This window comes from Balaenoptera musculus, chromosome 5 (assembly GCF_009873245.2).
Source record: "Balaenoptera musculus isolate JJ_BM4_2016_0621 chromosome 5, mBalMus1.pri.v3, whole genome shotgun sequence".
Classification (NCBI taxonomy): Eukaryota; Metazoa; Chordata; class Mammalia; order Artiodactyla; family Balaenopteridae; genus Balaenoptera; species Balaenoptera musculus.
In genome coordinates, this window is record NC_045789.1 from 20,337,648 (window position 1) to 20,361,634 (window position 23,987).

The following is a 23,987-nucleotide window of genomic DNA, read 5'->3' on the forward strand; positions in this document are numbered from 1 at the left end:
TAAAACAAAAAGATGTAAAAGTTGATGTCAAAAACATTAAACATATATAGAGAGAGAGAAAGAGAGAGAATTATATATAAACCTCATGATAATCACAAACCAAAAATCTATAATAGAGACACACAAAAAAGAGAAAGAAATCCAAACATAACACTAAAGATTGTCATCAAATCATAAGGGAATAGAGCAAAAGAAGAAGAAAGGAACAGAAAAGAAGTACAAAACAACCAGAAAATGAAAATAAATACATACCTATCAATAATTACCTTAAATGTAAGTGAATTAACTGTTCCAGTCAAAAGACATAGAGTGGCTGAACAGATTAAAAAAACAAAACAAAACGAAAAACAAGACCCATATATACACTGCCTACAGGAGGCTCACTTCAGATCTAAAGACACACATAGACTGAAAGTGAGAGGATGGAAAAAGGTATTCCATGCAAATGAAAATGAAAAGAAAGCTGGGGTAGCAGTACTCATAACAGACAATTTAGACTTTATTTTTTTAAATTTATTTTTAAAAAACCACTTTATTGAGGTAAGATTGCTCAAAGTGCATTAAACACTTCATACATTAGACACATTTTTATGATGGTATATTTTAGAGCTACTTACTTCTTTTTAAATCCATGTATTATAATTTATTTAACCAAACCACTGTAGGTGGGCTGTTGAGCTTAATTGAATTAACAAACAAATCAAGCTGAGCAATGTGCAATATTGCCCATTCAGGCTGGAGTTGCAAAAATGAAATATTTTCCTCCCTTTCATCTAAGTCTACACAGCTCTGGCCCCCACATTTTAGCAATTGAAAAAGTAATTAATTCTGACTGTTGGTCAGAAAAATGCACCTTCCAGAGCATTCTAGGAAGTCAGGCAGAGGGCAGCTTGCCAGGACACAGCCCTTCCAGTGGGAGTAGCATTCTGAACTCTTGAACGTAAACTGCTGGCAGTATTTACTCCACTTTGAGTTACTCAAAACAGACTTTAAAATAAGACTGCAACAAGAGATGAAGAAAGACATTACATAATGATCAAGGGATCAAGCCACAAGATCAGATAATTGTAAATATACATGCATCCAACATAAGAGCACCTACATATATAAGGCAAATATTAACAAAAACAAAGGGAGAATTGACAATAACACAATAATAGTAGAAGACTTTAACACCCCAGTTGCATCAACTACCAAAACTGAGTCAAGAAGAAATAGAAAATCTGAAAAGGCCTATACCAAGTAAAGAGATTGAATTAGTAATCAAAAGCTTTCCACAAAGAAAATCCCAGGATAAGATTTTTCACTGGTACCTTCTACCAAAAATTTAAAGAATATTTACCATCAATTGTTTACAAATTTTTCCAAAAATTAGTAGAGAAGAAAACACTTCACAGTTCATCCTGTGGGGCTAGTATTAACCTGATACCAAAATCAGACAAAGACAACAGAAGAAAACTATAAACTTATATCTCTTATGAATACAGACATGAAAATTCTTAACAAAATAACTGATAACAAATCTAGCAACATATAAAAGGCATTATATACCATCACCAGGTGGGATTTACCACAGGAATGCAAGATTGGTCCCACATATGAAAATCAATGTCATATACCATATTAATAAAATAAGGGATTAAAAACCACATAATAATCTTAATACACTAAGAATGGCATTTAACAAAATCTAACACTTTTGCATGATGAAAACACTCAGCAAACTAGTAATATAAGAGGACTTCCTCAACCTGATTAAGGGCATCTCTGAAAAACCTACAATAATATCATACTTAATGGTGACATACTGAAAGCATTCCCCTAAAATTAGAAACAAGAAAAGGATGCCCTCTCTCACCACTTCTATTCAATATTGAACTGGAAGTTCTAGTCAGGGCAAATAGGCAAGAAAATAAAAGGCATCCATATTGGAAAGGAGGAATTAAAACTATCTCCATTTGCAGATAAATCTTATATATAGAAAATACTAAGGAATACACACACCACACACACACACAACTTGAACCAATAAATGAGTTCAACAAGGTGGAAGGATATAATATCAATATATGAAAATAAATTGTATTTCTATACAGTAGCAGTGAACAATCCAAAAACAAAATTGAGGAAAATGATTCCATTTACAGTAGCAATAAAATGAATAAAATATTAGGAATAAATTGAACAAAAGAAGTAAAAGTCTTCTGCACTGAAAACTATAAATATTATCAAAGGAAATTAAAGAAGACCTAAATAAAGGCATCCTGTATTCATGATCTGGAAGACTCACAGCTGTGAAGATGGCAGTACTTCCCAAATTGATCTATAGATTCAATGCAATCCCTACCACAATCCCAGCTGACTTTTTGCAGAAAGTTAGGACAAGTTTATCCTAAAATTCATATGGAAATTCAAGTGACCCAGAATAGTCAAAACAATCTAGAAAAAGAAGAAAAAGTTGGAGGAGTCACACTTCCCAATTTCAAAACTTAATGCAAAGCTATGATAACCAAGACTGTATGATTCTGGCATAAGAATAGATATGTAGATAAATGGATTAGAATTGAAAGTCCAGGAGTAAAAACATACCTTTATGGCCAACTGACTTTTATCAAGGGTGCTACCATAATTCAAGTGGGAAAAGAATAGTCTTCTCAACAAATGGTGTTAGGACAACTGGATGACTACATGCAAAGGAATGAAGCTGGACATCTACCTCACACTATATCAAAGACTTTAAAAGCTGAAAGTATAAACTTCTTAGAAAAAAACATTGGTCTAAATCTTTGTGATCTTGAGTTGAGCAAGTATTTCTCTGATTTGATCCACTGCACAAACTACTAAAGGAAACCAGAATATGTCACCCCAAAATATGCATCTTTGATATAAAATTATTTTAAACTGAATGCAATTAAGAAGTAGCAAATGCATAAAAATATCTCCCTTTTCTGCCTAAAGGCAGGATATAAATTTTCCTTTTACTGGAGCCAGACTCATCAGCGCAGGGAAGGCAGCAGAGGAATCAGCAAACAAACTTTACTTTGTTAGTTTCCTTCCGTATATTGATCTTCCCTTAGTTTGCTGCCTTGGAAGCCTAACTGCTTTCCTTTGCCCTGTCTTTATTTTTTTTTTTTTTACAAATTTATTATTTGTTGTTGAAGATGCTATGTAAACTGAAATTCTGTGCCACAACTTTGATTTACTCTTTGTTTTAAGTTTTTCAAGTGATATGCATTACATGTGTCAACAAACTGTTTTTCTCTTGTTAGTCTTTTTGTTCACAATTCCCATCTGAAAACCTAGGATAGGTAGAGGCAAAGTTTTGCCTCCTTCACATGACAAAAGAAAATGCAAGTAAATTTTACCTTATCAAAATTAGAGATTTTAGTGCTTCAAATACACCTTAAAGAAAATTAAAAGACAGCCTACAGAATGGGAGAAAATATGTGCAAATTATCTATCCAATAAGGGTCTAGTCCTTAAAATATATTAAATAAAAATTCTTACAACTCAACAATAATAAGAGAAATAGCCCAATTTTTTTATGGGCAATAATTTGAATAGACATTTCTCCGAAGAAGATATACAAATGGTCTATGAGCACCAATAAAGATGCTCAACATTATTAGTCCTTAGGAAAACGTGAATCAAGACCACAGTGAGACACCATTTCACCCTCACTAGAATGGCTATGACAAAAAAGAAAGACAACTAGTATTGGCTAGAAAATGAAGAATAGGTACCCTTATACCTTTCTGGTGGGAATGTAATATAGTGAAGCTGCTTTGGAAATCAGTTCCTCAAAAAGTTAAACATAGAGTTACCATGTGACTCCACAATTCCACTTCAAGGTATTCATTGTTGACCTGAAGCCAATGGACTGACAGATATTTCTCCAGCAAAGATGCATTTATTTGGGATCAGAAGAGAACTGCAATTCAGGGTCTGCAACCATGGCAAGTCACATGTAAGTTCCCACATGGCAAGGGAAGAAGAATATTTTTATAGAGGGGAAAAGGAAGTGGGGAGGGCGATAGTAAACAAAGAGTCCCTGGCTTTTCATTGATTGAGTCCTTGCCAGGAAAGAAGAGAGTCTCTGCTTCCTGCTGGGCTCTGGTATTGTCTCAGGGTGTGAGAGCTCCCTCTTCTGGCCCATCAACTCTATTTAAAATACTGAGGTTTTTGTTCATTGATTTTTGACAATACCCAAGAGAAATGAAAACACATGGTCACACAAAAACATGTACATAATTGTTCTTAGCATCATTATTTACAATAGGCAAAAAGTAGAAACAACCCAAATGTCCATCAACTAGTAAACAGATAAACAAAATGTGGTCTATCTACACAATGAAATATCATTCAGTGATAGAGAAGAATAAACTACAGATACATGTTATGGCATGGATGAATCTAAGAACATTATGCTAAGTGAAAGAAGCCAGACACAAAAGATCATATATCATATGATTACATTTATATGAAATTTCTAGAATAGGTAAATCTATAGAAACAGAAAGTAGTGGTTGCCAGGGGTTAGGGGAAGGGTGGAATGGGGAGTGATTGGTAATAGATGTAGGGTTTCTTTTGGGGGTGATGAAAATGTCCCAGATGTTTGCAGAAGCTTGTGAATATACTAAAACCCACTTAATTGAATACTTTAAAAGGGTGACTATTATGGTATGGTATGTGATGATATACATAAAAGAAAAATGGTGGCAAAACAGATACATTACTCACCTTCACCACTAACTGCTGTGGTTACTGAAGACAGTGTTGACAGCAGAGATGTTTCTAAGGGTTCCTTGCTGGTAGCTCCTAGATAGATGACATTATTATTAATTACAATTTCATCTCACCTGTCATGGAGTAAAGAAAAGGAAGTCAAATCTGAAGGTGAATTAAAATCCTTCTATAGATACTGGGTAAAACTTTGTCTATCTTTATTTTTCCATTTTCCAGCTTCTTTTGTCCAAGGTAAGGAATGTCAGTACTGAATGCTTGGGTGGCCTGATAAACACACACACACACACACACACACACACACACACAGACACACACACTTTTGTATGAGAGGTCCCAAAAGCAAATTTCTACTGCAGATTGTTACTTAGGTCTCTTTAAAAGTGAATTATTTAAAATCATTTTATTTTTCCCAGTGGGAAAAATTACCTGGTCAATAGGACCTAGGAGTAATGTGCCTTTTTTTCCCAAAATAAGATTTCATTTTGTTGATTTAGCTGTGGCTTTGAAACTTCCAATAAACATAAATAATAAAGGAACTTGCAAACTCCTGTAATTAATTAATTTTTTTCATTTATGAAACAATTAATTGATTTCGCACTCTGTACAAAGCCCTCTCCTAGGCTTCTGAGGGCAGTATCTAACCCTTAGTCCCCTCTTTTTTCCCATGCCCCTCCTCCCACTCCCTGCAGTTGCCGCATGCTCCGACTGGCCCTTAGTCATCTTTTTAATCTTCGTCATATGAAGAATAATTCCCGGCATAGAGTGGGCACGTAGTAAATGTTGTTTCAGATAAGATGGCACTCATACAGGACAGGGGGACCAACAAAAGGATAAAGATCTGCTTTAAGTAGTGAACACAACTTACTGATTTGCTACTCATGGTAGCATTCCCTTTTCTCTTAAAACATGTTAGAATGTCCTTTTGTGATTAGGGCAAGGATTCTATTTTTACTATGTGACATTTATAAAATCTTGGTTCTTATATATACACATGCTGTGTTTGAGGGAGGAGATATTTGGCTCTGCACAGTTTACCTAATACTTTATTTTTTTATATCTTTATTGGAGTATAATTGATTTACAATGTTGTGTTTAGTTTCTGCTGTACAACAAAGTGAATCAGCTATATGTATACATATATCCCCATATCCCCTCCCTCATGAGCCTCCCTCCCGCCTTCCCTATCCCACCCTTCTAAATTGTCACAAAGCACCAAGCTGATCTCCCTGTTCTATGCAAACAAAGCAACTGACAAAGGAAGCAACTGACAAAGAATTAATCTCCAAAATATACAAGCAGCTCTGTTATTAATACAGTTTCACCTTGTAAGCTGTGCTGCTTAAGTGGGGAACTGGAATATTTACAAAGATATTTTTTATGACTGAGAAATGACAATTTTTTCTTCTCTAAAAATAAACTTTGTATATGTAACCATCACAATAGGATCATTCCCAAACAGGAAGTGACCCAAAGCGATATCATCAAAGAAGCCCACTGTGATCTCATGGTTCTGTATCCAACCCAAAATAACACATGAGTTTCAAAATAGTGAAATAACCTAGACCTTCATAACACAGATATAAGATTCCCAAATGACTTTCCTATGATTAGTTTATATGGGTGCTACTAATTTAATTTGTTAAAGTTAAAGTAAATTTCATGAAGAGTTAATCCTACCTTTAGTAGATATTTCAACTGTTGATTTCTCTGCAACATTTGGTGATGACGTTGTGTCTGATGTTGGTACAGATGTTTTTGTTGCAGAAGTTGATGATAATACAGGAGTGGTTGTATCTTTGACTTCTGAAAAAAGTAAATTGTGTTAAAGCAGTTGCATTAAAATTTACATTTATTTTGCCAGTCAACAGCCTAGTATATTTAAACAAAGTAAACTGTATGTATATTACTGCATCAGGTATGGTTTTGGAATTAATTTTCTAATAGTAATGAATTCAGCCTTGATTTCAGTATTCATTCACTAACTCCATCTGCTTCTCACCAATGGCGTGAATTTTTAAGATGGTTGGCAGAAGCAGTCTGTGGTTCTGAAACAAAATAATAGCTGACAAAACTAGTGAGGAATAAATGTATGAGTTTGAAACTTAACAATATTTTTAATCCAACTAAACTAACATTGTCTGATGAAATAATTAAATAGGCACTCTCTGGGCAGTGGATATTTTACTGAATGTTTTAGAGCATGTTAAAGTTACTAAATACTAAAATCTCAGTATTAGTGCATCTCTTTTTGGTACATAGCATTTCTCTCTCTCTCTCTCCATATACTACATATATATTCTAAAGAGACAATAAATTTTAAAGAAATTCAACAATTGCAACAAGCCTACATTCTTGGGGATAGAGCCACCATAAATCTGACTTTTCAAATGACTTATTTCTCTCAAAGGCACAGAAGTGAAGACAATACATTGTTATGTATATTATATATTTATTTTTAATAATTATTTTTTGGCAATAGAAAGCCAATATCTTACAATAATTCTTAAAACTTCCATTGCAATATTATTTTTTTAAGGTGAAGTATGTAGGATTTAATTCTCAGTGATCTATGGAAAAATTTGTTTCATATAATATTATTGTAACTTATTGGCATTTATATACTTTTTTAATCCTGCATTTGTTGGACTTGTCTCTGTATACTTACTGTTATGTTGCAGATCAAAAAACAGCAAACAAATGTTTACAAAGGATGTGGAAAAAATATTCCTGTTCATGGAAAGCACTATTTTTATGTTGTTACTTTGTATACAGAACAGTTGACCCTTGAACAACTTGGGGGTTAGGGACGTCTACCTTCCATGAGATAGAAAATCCAAGTATAACTTATACGTGGCCCTTCCTATCCGAGGTTTCTCTGCATCTAAAGATTCAACCAACTTCAGATTGTAGCACTGTAGTATTTACTATTGAAAAAAATCTGCGTATAAGTGGACCCACGCAGTACAAACTCATGTTGTTTAAGGGTCAGTTGTATACAGAGTCAGTACAACAGGTAGTTGAGAGGATGGACTTTGAATAACAAAGACTCATGTTCAAATCCCAGTCAAACTGAGTATGTCATTACAGTAATTGTATGTCATTCGTATGACTTCTCAAATTTAAATTTCATCCAAAATTTTCCTCTTTGAATCTGAGAAAAAAAACCAAAAATCTTTCAAGTCATTGAAAAGCAATATTTGAGATGTCATGAGATAGAGTGTACTTCCTGTTTTATTTTATAGACTTGAGGGGCTTGGGAGTGTTAGTGCTTAGCGCTGACTTTGTTTACAGACACCTCACAGAAATTGCTTGATGTATGCAGCACATACCGATGTTTTCCGCACATACAGGAATGACAGAACTGCTTTTTCACGGGCTTTACCGAAATCAAGTCAAAAGCTTTTTTCACCTCTGAAGAAACACTTCACACCCTTGGTCTTACTCCCATGCCCTCCTCCCCCCCAATACTCAGCAGAGAAGAGGAACACAGTGTGTATGAGGTTACCTTTTCTCTATTAGTCATTTTGTTCTCACTATTTTTCTTTCTGTCCTAGAGTCCATGATGTAACACTAATTTCTAAGTTTAAATTGAGACTGAAGAAGAAGTTATTTGAAGAGGCATATACCCCATAGACTGGAAATTTCACCGGTAAATAACTTGAATGATCTCTGTTGACTTGCTAAATAGCAACAACCTTAATTTCTGAGTATAATCAACAACTCCAGAGATATTTTTCATATTTCTTTCCTCCCTCCCTTACTTTTTTCTTTCCTTTTTTGCTTCCACACATACTTATTGGGAAACTAATATGAAAAGCATGATTAGATACTGCAAAAGACTCTATGTTGTACCACATAGTATCACCCTTGAGTAGCTTTTAATCTGGTAGGGAACATAATGCCTATACACAATAAATAATAAAGAATATTCTGTATGAGTTGTGTAGACCAGTGTTTTTCAAACTTCAGATTATGATACAATTAAAGAGTAATTTAAGTCTATTTAATACATTGCAGCCAGAGCTTTTTTTTCCAAATGAAAGAGAAAAGAGGCAATATTAGATTAATATTGCAAATAATGAGGGTAAGTATTGTTTCATGAAGCTTTTGTTTAGCATTGTGTGTGTGTGTGTGTGTGTTTGAGAATGAAATGTGTGTCAATGCAAAATGTATTTCTTACTGTGATTCCAGCTAAAAATGTGAAAACTGTGGGACAAGAAAAAATTGGGGCAAGAATTTATAAGATAAAAAATGACCACCCTGCTGGCATGAGCAAGGAATATTCCATGAGAGAGTTGACATAGGAGCTGGAGCTTGAAGAGTGAGTAATATGGTGACACAGGAAGAGGAAAGAGCATGAGTAAAGGTCTGAAGTGGGGGAGTGAGAGGTATTTGAGGGCACTGCAAAGAGCTCTGTTTGGCTGGATTGCTGTGTGCTACGACAGGACATGGTGGATGTGTCTGGTAAAATTCTGGAGACCAGATTGTAAAGGACTTTGAACACCAAGCCAGAGACTTGGGACTTTATCTACGAGTCTGTGGGGAGCCATGGGAAGTGACCAAATGGAAATTCAACCGTAGGAAACACGATGGGGAAATAAGTGGGGCAGAGAATGAGAAGATACCAGTTGAACAGAATTGAAAGCCGCCATTTTTATGTTCACCAATGTGGTCGGCCCTCTTGAAGTCATCATGCGAGATCAGTGAGTTCTCATCCATACAATGACTTGAGGCAAACTACAACAAGACACATTTCTAGCTACTTATGTGGTAAGATTGAGATGTGCTGTAAGGCTTCTCCTCCTCACCGTCCTTCTACACATTTGGCCACGGATTTCCCTGAGTAAAACCTTAATCCATTAGCACTCATCAATGTCTCCATTACTAGTTCTTCAGATTGTTCAACAGAGAGTATCTTTTAGCAAGGACTGACAAACAACCCCTAAGAATACTGAGCGTCACTATGTGCCAGGTAGCATGTGAGTACTTTCCATGGATTATATCATTTAATTCTAAGACCCTACAATGTTCATACTCTTAGATCACCATTTTACAGATGAGGATCAAAAATGGTAAGCAACTTGTCCATATTATACACTAGGAAGTAATACAGTTGGAATTTGAATCCAGACACCTTTGACTCCAGAGAAGATACCCTGAACCATCACGCATCTGGCCATGGGAAGGTGGCTCCATGCCAAGCCACATACCCCCGCTCCACCTGCTTTCTGCCTGTGACGGAGTGTGATATTAAAAATGTGGAAGTGACTAGACCCACCGATGTTTTACTGCTACGTGCCTAGGATGATGAAACAAAATACCTCACAGTTTGTTTTTTTTTAATAACAGGCATTCATACTGTCATGTACATATACATAAACACACATATAAAATGTTTCCATATTAGACTGAAAGCTTTTAAATATTTCCAATCTTTTAAAACTATTTATAATTGAAAAATAAAAATAGAGATTTACTGAGTTTTAAAAAATTCTGCAAATAGAAACTTTCTCTCCTCATACGGTGGAAAAGAATTATTCCCTTTAACTACCACTGTTGAAGGTTTTATTGACCAGGATTCAAGTAACCATCAGTTATGCTTTTACTGTATTATCTGTAAATCTCTTCTAGGTCTGATTTGATCTCATAATAAACCATTGAGGAAAATGGTTAATTCTGAAGTGTCTTCTCTTCATAGGACACTGTGAGGTAGCATATTCCCTCTCTTTATCTCCAAAGTGATTAAAGAATAATTTAACAAGGAGACCTGTGCTTCACAGCTTTGCTTGTGCCAAACCAGATAGCGCTGCTCTCGGGAGAAACAGATGGCATTTCATCCTGACTCTACCCTATATCCATACCCTCCAACTGAGAGAGCACAAGGGATGCCATAGCACCAGTTTCCTACACTATGAAAGGATGAAGCATTATTGGGATTTTAATAAAATAACTATTTTAATTATAAAAATCATAAGCACTTTGAGAATTCAGTTTATGGCTAGAAACCAAGATTCATACTTTCTCCTGTTTTCAAATGATCAAGTCATCGACTCCAATCTTCTCAGACATGCTTTGTAATTACATTTAGAGGTAACTCACAAATAGTCTCTAAGAGTTAGAATTTCATCCATCCTCATAAGGAGCAATTGCTACTCCTGCTATCTTTTTCCCTACCAATTCTGTTTCTAAAGTCCACTGAAAATCCACTAATAAAGAAGATTGATCTTGCTTCTTCTAGATCAACACAAACACTGAATGACAGTAACTTAGAATTCTAGAACTTGAGATCTGGAAAGAACTTTTCAAAAAGATCTTAATGGAATAGAAGCCCTACATTTTACAGCTTAAAAAATGTATGAGTTTAAGGTAGTTTTAAAAGATCATAGCACTAATTAGTAAAAAGTTAAATTTTTTTTCTAATTCTACCATTTGGGTATGTGGAATGCAATTGTGGCAGAGACAGTGCTGAAGTTTCCCTTTGAAAATATTTACTTTGCCAGTTTTAGCCAGAAACACAATTTCAGAAGAAGTTTTTAAGTTCTTTAAGGAAGCAGAAGAATGGTTTTTTTAGAAATATATAATTAGAGTAAATTCAAAATGCTAACTACTGAATGGTCTTATAAACCTTCAAAGTACCATTATTAGGTAATAATAGATCAACTGCTCTATGAAATTGAAGGTAAAGTAGCTAATTTTATATTTCAATAGCTTACAACATACTATTTCTACTATTTCATATTGTCTTCATGCAATGCCATCTCCTATATATGCCACCCCTTAGGCTTTTAGGAACTTTATACAGATTTTATCTTGAAATAAAGTAACTGTCAATTTTAAGTTGCCATTTGTGGTTGCCTCTCCCCTATGTATCATGGCTTATAGTGAATACAGAGATCCACTTCTTAACGTTTGTATGTGATGGCAATGCACAAATTGGGGTATTATAAATAGTGAGAAGGTCCTTTTTCGTAGTACTTTGTCAGTAGTTGCTAGCATTATAATTTTTGTTCAAATATACCCTGTATCTTCTTTGTCAGAAAAGAAGTAGCAAAGAATTAGCAAAGTTTAAGTGGAAAATTTCAATTTTCCCTCACACATTAAAAATATATTAAAATGTTAATTACATAGTATAATATACAAAAATTTATAGATAAATAAAATATATTTCTATAGTAACATAATAAAAATAAATAAATGAAATATGATACCACTTTCTATATTCCCATCAAAAGAAAGCCTTCGTGAAAGACAAGGCACCAACTCATTTTGATTATCAGTGTCATAGCAACACGTTTTTCCATTAATGGTGATCCTTGCTCTTTTATACAGCACAGGTCAGTTTGGTTCATTGCCAACCAAATTAAATGAAGTTAATTTTTTCCCCAATTAAAAGAAAACAACAATTATTATGTGATGATGTATTCCTGATGACTTCTACTTGCATTGATCTAAAAATTTCATGATATCCTATATGAAATGTATAAGTAAACTACTAGCCAATGAGTTACATACCTCAATAAACATTTATTAAGCATCTATTTCAATAAGACCTAAGCAAAAATTAAAAATATGTTTTTCCTAGAGGATCTTAGACTTTATTTTGATACTCAAGCTATACATGCATGAAACACCTATAAGGTTATGCTTAGGTGCCCTATAAAAATGGTGCTGTATAATTAATACTATGCATAGCTGGTTTTATACAAGTGAAATCAAAGTAAGGTGATGTCTCTCTATGTGTCTAGGATAGCGAGAATCATTTTCTTCGTGGAACAGATGCCAAAAGGAATCAGATAATTGAGCACAAGAAGGAAAGAAAAATCATGCTTCATGGTAGAAAAAGAAGAAAGGATATTCAAAGAGAAGGGCAAAGACAATAGTGCCGAGTAAAACAGAGGCTATATAACATAAGGCCTGAAACGGGGCCTTGGGGATATTAGACACTTAAAAATAGAATCTTTTGGGAGAGGAAAACAGAAAAATTTAATTTTCAATGAAAACATCAGAGCTAGTGGCAACTCTTAAAAAAAAAAAAAGGATTTGAAGTTTACTTTTTCAATTAAGGCTAACAAAATACTGTAGTGAACACAAAAGGTTTTAGAATGCTTACCTTTCCTAGGTGGAATGAATTTGGGGGATAAGTTAGAATAAAGATGCAGATGTAGAGAATAGACTTGAGGACACGGGGAGGGGGAAGGGTAAGCTGGGATGAAGTGAGAGAGTGGCATGGACATATATACACTACCAAATGTAAAATAGATAGCTAGTGGGAAGCAGCCGCATAGCACAGGGAGATCAGCTCGGTGCTTTGTGACCACCTAGAGGGGTGGGATAGGGAGGGTGGGAGGGAGATGCAAGAGGGAGGAGATCTGGGGATATATGTATATGTATAGCTGATTCACTTTGTTATACAGCAGAAACTAATGCAACATTGTAAAGCAATTATACTCCAATAAAGATGTTAAAAAAAAGAAAAAGAAAAAGAAGAAGATCTCATCTCTCACAGAGAGGAAAATATGCAGGTAAGTGGGAGCGAGTTATGCCTTAAAGACGAATCTCCTCGGGTTGCCAGCCATCTGCGAGGTGGGGAAGGAGTGCCAGGCCTGGCAGGCTCGAGCACGGACAGGTGTCTCAGCCACCTGGCCCCTCTGGGGAGAACGGGAAGGCAGCAGTACATTGGTGAGTTTCTTAAACAGAAAACAACAATATCTGCAAAATGGACCTGAGAATCCAAGGTGTTCTGGCTGACACACAGGTGGAGGCTCCCAAGGCAAGTTTCCTCCACTCACCCACGTGTCAGGTTTGAAATTATGGGACAATGCAGGTATTTTTCCTTCACAAAATAACTGTGATGCTTTAAAACTCAAGTTGCATAATAACGAGATATTTGAGATTGTGGACTCTATTATAAGGGGACTTTTCATATACTGTATTAGGTTTGGAAAGTTTCAGCTCTTTGAGGTATAAAAAAGCAAAGGTTATATTTAATATTTATAGGAGTGGGAGTATTAGGGGAAAGGAGTGACCTGGCCATACTGCTGGGCTCTTAGATCAACCATCCCCAGATCCCTCCCACCATGCCCTGCTCTGACCCCAAAGAGGAGCTGTGGTTCTGTGGCTCAGAAAGCATCTTCCCAGGAAACGAGATGCTTAGGCTTCGCAGGTTCTTGTCGGTACCAGCAAACTTTACAAGCAAGTCTTTTGGGCTTGTCTCAGGAAGGGGATCAATCAAGGGCCCTCTCAGTCCTGGGAGGAACAGCGCTGCTCTGTCCCTTCTCTGGGCTCCACACAGGGGCAGTGATAACGGAGGAGAAGGTGGTCCTCTTCTCTCTCTAATGGCGCCCCCAGCTTTCCTCTGAGCTTAGAATGTCACCACTTGAAATCCTGGGTCTTCACTACAGGCTCTCCTGGCATTTCTTCAGGTACAGGGAAGGTCTCACTAGACACGTTCCACCAGCAGTGACATTAGAAGAGTGATTGACACACATGAAATGACACCACGGGAGGTGGAAGGACACACAGCCTTGGCAATTGTGACATCAGCTAATTATGTAACTGTGTGAGCCACTTCACCACTTTGGGCCTCAGTTTCCTCTCTATGAAAAGTGTCTGTTGAACAAAATCTCTTCAACTATAAAATTATATTACCTGTAAGATTAAATTACAACGTAAATATCCATTATGGCAAATAATTAAGCATAAGTTGCATTTCTACATACCAAGAAAGAAGCTTGTACTTTAGCAGTTATATACAAAGGCTTTATAGAGTTATAAACTCATCACCTGGGAGAAATCTAAGCCCCAAAAGGCATTCTGTATTGCAAGGGAGAAAATGATTACGTTTATTTGCAATCTGATAATGTTACCTGGACAAAATGTATTTCCCTTTAGGGTGTTAGTCTACCCAGAAACAGAGAAAATGTGAAAGACAAAGTTTGGAATAGATATTTGGAATACTTTGTGTTGAAACTTTTTTTTTTACATAGCAGAACAAATGATGAAATATTTTATATAGGTAAGCTAACATCTACATGAATGAATAGAGCTCATATACAATAAGCTAGACAGCTCCTTCTCAGCAATGTGTGTGTGTAGGTCTGTGTGTGTGTGTGTTCATGTCTACATTTAATGAGTGACAGCTGAGTTTGTAAAAAAGTCTACAGTATTGCATTTGAAGCTAGAAAATGAAATTTGGCTGACTTTGAGATGTCATATTTATCACCTCATCTACTCTATTTTTGTCTTTTCTAAGTGTAAAGGAAAACTCTCTAACTGATTTTAAATGCTTTTTAATTTGTATCTGTTGAAAGATGGCAATTTCAGTTATTAAGGGGTAAAATAAAAGGACAAAAAGTTATTTCTATCTTCTGAAAAGTCAAAGACAATCTTTTCTTGCCCTAAAAAGAATTATTTGAAGTGACAAAAAACTTTAAATGACAGACATTCCAAGAATGCAAACACGTGTAACAATAATTGCTTTCACTGACATCATTTGATTTTAACAATTTCATAGAACAGTAGAACAGACAATACTGTTATCTTCATTTTATAGATGAAGAAACTGAGGTCTGATTGTGACTTGCCAAGAGTCACAGTAGAAGGTGTTAGAGCCTTATTTACACTCAGATGTTCTAATCCCATCTTTCATGTGCTTTTCCTCTACATTGGCTAGTCTTAGAACTGCAATGTCACGTTTGTGGTTGCAGTATTTCTGTGCTACTATTCGGTATTATTTAGAGTACTTTAGAGCACAATTTTTTTTTCTCATATTGTTCTTAATAATTATGAAAACAAATGAAACTAATTAAGGTATATAAATTACTGAAAGTAAAAAGCATTTGTCATCAGTAGTACTACCGTTTTTTTTTTGTTGACCAGTCACATCATCCATCATGGATGATTAAATAAAACAGAACAAAATCTCTTCACTCAAAGTTATATCTTATCTTGTTCATCAATAGAATACTAGTGCGAAACAACTTTACTAAAAAATTTTAAAGTAAGAAAGTCAACTTTTATTGTAATATCATATGACTCAGAAAATTTATGAAGGGCTTTCTAAGACATGATTTTTTTCAGTGTCCTTTATTTGTTACTTGTTCTGGATTTAGGGAAATGTTACAAAATCTTTTTTTTTTTCCTTTCTTGTTTTGGGGTAAGGCAACAGTGATATAGTGAATATATTATTGTTCACTCTCACTTTTACAGCAAAATCACCAATAATTTACATTGATCACATCAAAGAACTATTTTGCCCTCTTTATTTCATCTGCATCAAATTATTTTTAGCATATATATTCAGGGTCTCCTGTGAATGCAAGAAAAGACACTAAATAAATGAAAAAATATCTTAGCACGGAATAAAACAAGGGGCAGTGTAGTGTAGGAAGTAGGTGACCGCAGGTCTCCACAATTTACCAGCTATGTGACCTTATGCAAATTACTTAATCTCTTTAGCCTCTGTTTTTAAAATTATAGAAACATACCCTATAGGGTTTCTGTGCAGAGCAAAACATTAATATATATATAAAACTCGAGAGATGCAGCTAACATCTAGGTTACACTTGAATTTATCCTGATTAAAAAGTCGATGACATGAGATACATTTTAGAGCTCTACCAATAGGTCAGACAAATTGATGTTTCTTGCTTATACTGTCCCTAAATACTTGATTAACTACTTACAGAGCCATGTCCAACAAGTCAGTAAGTTCAAGCTAGTAAAGTCTTTCTAAATAAAATGTAAGCTCCTCCCTAAATCATAACCTGATTCTCCCAATTACATCCTAACTTTGACAACAACTTTGCCAGATTTTATAAATTATTTTTAGTATTATCTTTTTCTGATATTCTTACACCATTTCTTTTAAGAAACTATGGTTATAATAATGGAACAGAAAGATTGCAGGATAGAATAAAGAAAACATGAAAGTCAGTTTCATGTAGTAGAAGAAAGAGGTTTCCCATGTTGCTGTTCCATAGGTCCACAGTTGCTACCATGCGGTGGGCATGGTACTCTTGGGATCTACAGAGTTTCAACCAGGGATCGCTGAATCTATATTCAAAGTAAATATTGTCTGCATATTGAAAAAAAATGATTCACACATATATGCTACCATTTTAAAATTTATATAGTTTCTATTGTGATTAATGAAATACAAATGTTTAAAAATTGCTAAATATTTAGCAGCATTCTGTTTTCTCAATTAGTGGGTGCAATTATTATCTTACTGGGAAGGGGTTCACAATTTTCATGTAAATGAGGTACTTATCTTCAAAACACTGGGGGACCACTCCTTTGTGGATCTTAGTATGTCAATAACAGTACAATTTTGTTTATTTGACTGATGACTTTATATAGCATCCCAAACTGAGCCAGAATTTGATACCCTTGTCTTATCCATTCCCTGCAAATAATTAGGGTCAGTCTTTAAACACCCATGACTCATACTTTTTAATTAGAAACAAACAAGCAAAGACTTACAGAGAAGGGGATTTATAGCTCTTTGTTTCCAATATGTGCTGGTTCTAAGTGCTAGAATAAAAGCATACTTTTTCTTTCTGTGAATCTGTTTTTCCACACTGGAGATGGAAAAACTGCTCAGTTTTGCTCAGATGGAACCACATGCCCAGTAGGAACCTATCATGTATTTATATAAGAACAGAGAAGAAGTCATGGTGTCTACTTTCTGATTTTGGAGACTAGCTTTTATATGGTATATTTTCTAAATTAAAAGTATTCTGAACATTCCTTTAGGATGCCATCGAAAAGTCACTTGTGATGGGTTAATTAAATCTAACACATTTAAAAATAACTCTGCGTGTTGTGGGACAGATGCAGTCTGTGGAAAAAGAAAGAGCTTACACTGAACATTGCAACAGATTTTTGTTATTTAATAGTAGGCAACAGACACGTTTACAGAATATGTTTTCAAAGCCTGGTTGGAAAGTATCTTTCTGATACATTCAGCTCTGCTGACAATGAAAGAAATCAGGAAATCCATATTTAAAGAGAAGGATGGGGCTTCCCTGGTGGTGCAGTGGTTGAGAATCTGCCTGCCAATGCACGGGACACAGGTTCGAGCCCTGGTCTGGGAAGATCCCACATGCCACAGAGCAACTGGGCCCGTGAGCCACAATTACTGAGCCTGCGCGTCTGGAGCCTGTGCTCTGCAACAAGAGAGGCCGCGACAGTGAGAGGCCAGCGCACCGCGATGAAGAGTGGCCCCCGCTTGCCACAACTAGAGAGAGCCCTCTCACAGAAACGAAGACCCAACACAGCCATAAATAAATAAATTTAAAAATAAAATAAAATAAAATAAAGAGAAGGATGACTGTATACTTTTATTTCTCAATCAACTCAAATTCGCCTCATCATTTAAAAGTAGTGCCCTCTTGCATAGTATCATTCAAATTTAACTAGAAGAATGAACCATTCCAAAATCCCTTCCCAAATGCCAAGATGACGACTAGGATGGAAAATTTGTTCTTATCTAAGAAAAAACAGTCAGGTGTACACTTGCCAGAAGTGCTTTTGGAAAGTCAAAAGGATGTCCAAAACTATAAGAAATGTAAGAGAAAGAGCTAAAGAGAACTGAATTGTTCTGCACAAGAAAATGGAAATGATCTGTTATTTTTTACCCTTGAGGGTAAGAGAGCAGAAGATATGCGGGAAGAGGAGAGAGAATAGACCAAGAAAGAAGGTAAAGCATCCAATAGACTTTTAAGAACGGAGATATCTAAAACACATTCTTAACTCTGCACCACTCTGTTGTAAAACCTCCCTTCCTTCAGTAAAGTCACCTATTCCACATGCAGTCTGCAAATACCCAGCAAGACTTTAGTTAAGTGGATCTTTCTGGGCATGCAGGAAAGAAAGGGGAACTACATTTTGGTTGTTGCCAGTGCAAAGTTAAAGAAAATGTCACAAGAAACCAAGTGGAGTACAAAATTTGAAGGATGCAAGCAGGTGGAAAGAAAAGTGAACATGAGAACTCAATCCTCCCTCCACCATGAAAGATTTGAGGAAATGGGGTGCCTTGGGCTTTTTCCCAGAGCAGCAAGTAAGTCTATAATCTGAACATGTTTTTACATTAAAGGTGGAGAGATCCAGGAGCTATCTGAATTATATAAAATTATTCTTATTTTATTAAATACTGTTTACTAGACTCAGAATCAAATTTGCTGAGTCACAGTTATGTGTTTGCTGCAGAAGATAATTGTAAATTTGCTCTCTAGCAAATTATTCCAGAGTTGGCTATAAATTGTTTGCTTCACAAATATGGCAGGATGGATAATCAGAACAAATAGACTATGGAGCTACAGAACAAGCACTTCAATGCAGCAGCGATAATTACTTAAATCTGAGATACCACCAGTATTAAGTAATAAAGTGTTTTCTAAGTGTGAAGGTTACCATTAGATCGCAGTTGACATTTATTTGTAAACTGATTTTTTCTGGTTTTGAAGATGAATTCATGCCAGAACAATTAAATTTACTTTCCTAACAGCAGTATTAATGAGAGAAAACCAATAGATGTAATCTTGCATTATCGATATATACTTAATTTCTTTTATCCAGTATGCCTAGGAAACATGGTGCTCTATATAACTAAACATTTTTGTTAACGTCTTTATTGGAGTATAATTGCTTTACAATGGTGTGTTAGTTTCTGCTTTATAACAAAGTGAATCAGCTATATGTATACATATATCCTCATAACCCCTCCCTCTTGCGTCTCCCTCCCACCCTCCCTATCCCACCCCTCTAGGTGGTCACAAAGCACCGAGCTGATCTCCCTGTGCTATGTGGCTGCTTCCCACTAGCTATCTATTTTACATTTGGTAGTGTATATATGTCAGTGCTACTCTCTCACTTCATCCCAGCTTACCCTTCCCCCTTCCCATGGCCTCAAGTCCATTCTCTAGGTCTGGGTCTTTATTCCTGTCCTGCCCCTAGGTTCATGAGAACCTTTTTTTTTTTTTAGATTCCATATATATGTGTTAGCATATGGTATTTGTTTTTCTCTTTCTGACTTACTTCACTCTGTAGGATAGACTCTAGGTCCATCCACCTCACTACAAATAACTCAATTTCATCTTTTTATGGCTGAGTAATATTCCATTGTATATATGTGCCACATCTTCTTTATCCATTCATCTGTCGATGGACACTTAGGTTGCTTCCATGTCCTGGCTATTGTAAATAGTGCTTCAATGAACACTGTGGTACATGACTCTGTTTGAATTATGGTTTTCTCAGGGTATATGCCCAATAGTGGGATTGCTGGGTCATATGGTAGTTCTATTTTGAGTTTTTTAAGGAACCTCCATACTGTTCTCCATAGTGGTTGTATCAATTTACATTCCCACCAACAGTGCAAGAAGGTTCCCTTTTCTCCACACCCTCTCCAGCATTTATCGTTTGTAGATTTTTTATGATGGCCATTCTGACTGGTGTGAGGTGATACCTCATTGTAGTTTTGATTTGCATTTCTCTAATGATTAGTGATAACTAAACATTTTTATTAGTTTAGAATCATTATGTAAAATATACCAGAAAAATCAATTTTCAAGCAATTCTAATAGATAGCATTAACATTTATCTGTGTATCTCCCATTACTAGTGCTTGACAATAGGTGTTTATTAACTGTTTATTATATGCTAAATATAAGTTTTACCTGAATAGCCAGAATCTTCAAACTATTATAATTAATCTATCACTTTAAATAGAATTACTACCAACTAAAAATAGAAAATACAAACTTGGGTTGAATTTATATTGAACATATGATCTACTATTGAAACTTCATACTGAAATAAAATTTCTGAGTTTAAGTTTGTTGCTGAATCATTATTCCTTTAGGCTTTATTACTATTTGTAAACATTTCTCTGCTTTTTTTGTGAACTCAACAGTGTTGAATGCTGCATAAACTTGGATTTATGATTTTTTTCTGATATAGGGGTCATTTTAAAATCTGGGAAGAATTTTCTATGTTTTTGGCATTTTTCTTATTTCTAGTGAGACTTCAGTAACATTTGAAAGCATTACACTTCCTATTCTCTTGGGTGATAAAGGTTGAAGTGAAATGTGTTTGCTAAAATTCGGAAGAGTCACTTACCAACTATAAAAGTGTCTTTAAAACTCTTGTCCATTTTAGCAACTTCTTAGTGAGAAAAGAAAAGCTGGCAAAAGGAAACGCCATATTTGGTTATAGCAGCCTCCTAAGGTTTAATCTCTAGTAAAGTGTGTCCAAAATTTCATTCACTCCTGTACCAGTTTTATGAGCTTATTCATATTCTCTACTCTATCTGTTATTGGTTCCTTACTCTTTTTCTTAAAATCAAGTCACTTAAAAAATTAACTATAAAAATAAATACTATGACAAAATTCATATTCTATAAAGATATCATTGACTATGATGGTTCCAGGCTTGAGTCCTGCTCTGCCTATGTTGAAAAGTGAAATTAATGAGTGTTACAGCACAGTAAGACATAACACCAAACATACACTTGTATAACTGTAAGTATCATAGAGATTTGAGTCAATGTTGTTTAATTCCATTTATGCCTAAAATTATCTCAAGTACCACCAGTTGTACCCATTACACACCCTGGAAATACTGCTTTAGGTGAGAGCCTTTTAAGGCCACTCAGTAAGACTTTTTTTTGTTTAAATAAATTTATTTATTTATTTTTGGCTGTGTTGGGTCTTCGTTGCTGCGCATGGGTTTTCTCTAGTTGTGGCGAGCAGGGGCTACTCTTCGTTGCAGTGCACGGGCTTCTCATTGCAGTGGCTTCTCTTGTTGCAGTGGCTTCTCTTCTCATGGGCTCTAGGTGCGCGGGCTTCAGTAGTTGTGGCTCGTGGGCTCAGTAGTTGTGGCTCACAGGCTCTAGAGCACAGGCTAGGTAGTTGTGGCACATGGGTTTAGTTACCCCGTGGCATGTGGGATCTTCCCGGACCAGGGCTTGAACCCGTGTCCCCTGCATTGGCCGGCGGATTCTTAGCCACTACACCACCAGGAAAGTCCCCACTCAGTAAGTTTTAAAGTACTCTGTAATGTCCTAAATTTTATGACAGAATGTCAGCCCAAACTCCGTTTTTATCCTTCCCTTTTTATCTCATACCACCATGCGTTATTCCCATCTTTCTTTAAGAATCAGGGTTAAAGCAGCCCAAAGCTCAGTATTGTTTAAGGGACTGATAATACAGGTAGAAACTAAGGGCTGAATAGGTGATCAATAATTATTTAATGTCTCAAATACCTATGTGGAGAAAATGCTATACAGTTGATCCTTGAACAACATGTGGGCTAGGGGTGCTGACCCTCTGTGCAGTCTACACATAATTTATAGTCTGCCCTCCTTATCCACAATTCTTCCTTATCCTCTATATTTGAAGTTTTGCATCCATGGATTCAACCAACCTCCAATTGCATAGTACTGTAGTATTTACTATTTAAATAAATCCACATATAAGTGGACCCACAGAGTTCAAACCCATGTTGTTCAAGGATCAACTGTATATAAAAAAGGGGCCATATGACCTACAATAATCCAGTTAGAATCTAAATCAGGTTTTTAAAGGAGAGTATGTTGAGCTGCATTTTTAATATCTTGGATAATAGTAAGGAAATTTTCAATATAAAAATAATTAAATTATTATTCATTTACAGGACAAACTTTAGTAGGAATAAATATAAAGTAAACAACAAAAGAGCAAAAGCAAAAAATGTGCAAATTTAGTAAAATAGGGTAAAAATAAATACATCAGAAAAAGGTGTAAAGGCAAAGGAAACCCCAAGCAAGAAATGAATGATTAATATGATACCTATCATATTATAAAATATATTTTATAAAATTATACTTGCAAATGGAACTGTATGACGAGATCGTGCTATACAACTAAGAAGTAACTTGCTATTTTGCTCAGTAGTGGTTAGATTTTTATTAGAACATGAATTCAATTTACATCTCTGCAGTTTAAACAAATAGGAGCAAAATTGTCAAAAACCAGAAACTTATGTGAGTAAAGAGGTAAATTGAATTCCAGGAGGAGAAGGAAAAGGAGTTGGAATGATTTACTCTTTAATCTGAGGAAATAATATCTGAAACTAATTTAATCCTTTCCAAATTTGTTTCTTTAATATTGTTTGTCTCCTTAATTTAATTTCCCAATACGTGAATGAAAGTTAAAAATTTCACCCTAAAATTTCACCTTTTTGTTTCATTAGATGAAAAAATTCAGTAATTATTTTACTAATGTTCAGAGAAAACAATGGACAAATACAGTTCATTAACAAATTAATTCTCATGTAAGCACATCAAGAAATGCAAATGATAACTATAAACCAAATTAATTAGTAAAATATATCTGCCATGAAAATAACATGATAACTTCCATAATTAGAATGTGTAACTTTTTAACTATCTATGTTGGAAGAATAGAAAAAAACTATATGCTTATAAAACTTATTACTGTTGGTAGTAGTAATATAGTATCACAAAAAAGGTAATAAAGAATCATTCTAGTTCTAGCTGCACCAGTTCTTCAATGGTAAATTAAAGCTCTGAACTTTTTGAATTTAATAGGCAAGGATGTTGCCAATATTAATTGAATATTTACTGTGGATATAGCTTAAGAGAAAAGAATTTACCTTGCAATCTAGAAAAATTCCCTTGATACAGGATGTTCGTTCTGTTCATCTGAGTGTCAAAAACTCAAATGTATTTCAAATTTTATGTGATGACACTTGCATTAGCTATCTATTGCTGCACAACAAATTATTCCTAAGCATGTGTCTTAAAACAATAATCATTTATTGTCTCTCACAGTTTCTGCAGTAAGCTCAGGGCTTGATGGGTCTGGAAAATCCATTTACAAGGTGGCTCACTCCCCTTGCTGGCAAGTTGGTGCTGGCTGTCAGTGGAAGGTCTCAGTTATTTTCCACTGGGTCTCTCTGCCTGACTGTTCTCACAACATAACACGATGGCTGGCTTCCTCCAGAGAGAGCAATCTGAGAGACCTCGGTAGAAGCCATGTGTCTTTTACTACCTAGCTTTGGAAATCACACATCACTTCCACTGACTTCCAAGACTCGCACAATTCAGTCCTAAGTAAGTGTGAGAATGGCCCACCCAAGTGCTTAAATACCAAGAGGAAAGGATCACTGGAAGCCATCTTGGAGACTGGCTACCACATTACTTACAATTTGTTGGATTACTTTCAAGTACAAAGATT

At 35.4% G+C, this 23,987-nt stretch overlaps 1 protein-coding gene across 3 annotated transcripts in view; it reads right to left on the minus strand.

Moving 5' to 3' along the window:
* EMCN (endomucin) overlaps positions 1 to 23,987 on the minus strand; it is a 96,016-nt gene that overhangs the window by 54,541 nt on the left and 17,488 nt on the right. For all 3 annotated transcript variants that reach the window (XR_005020056.1, XM_036853579.1, XM_036853580.1), the window contains exons 2-3: positions 6,424 to 6,549; positions 4,741 to 4,818 (exon numbers count right to left, since the gene is read on the minus strand). Coding sequence is in view for 2 of the 3 variants with exons in the window: in XM_036853579.1 (XP_036709474.1) it covers positions 4,741 to 4,818; positions 6,424 to 6,549 (204 nt within the window). In the remaining variant the exon portion in view is untranslated. The remainder of the gene's footprint in view (positions 1 to 4,740; positions 4,819 to 6,423; positions 6,550 to 23,987) is intronic.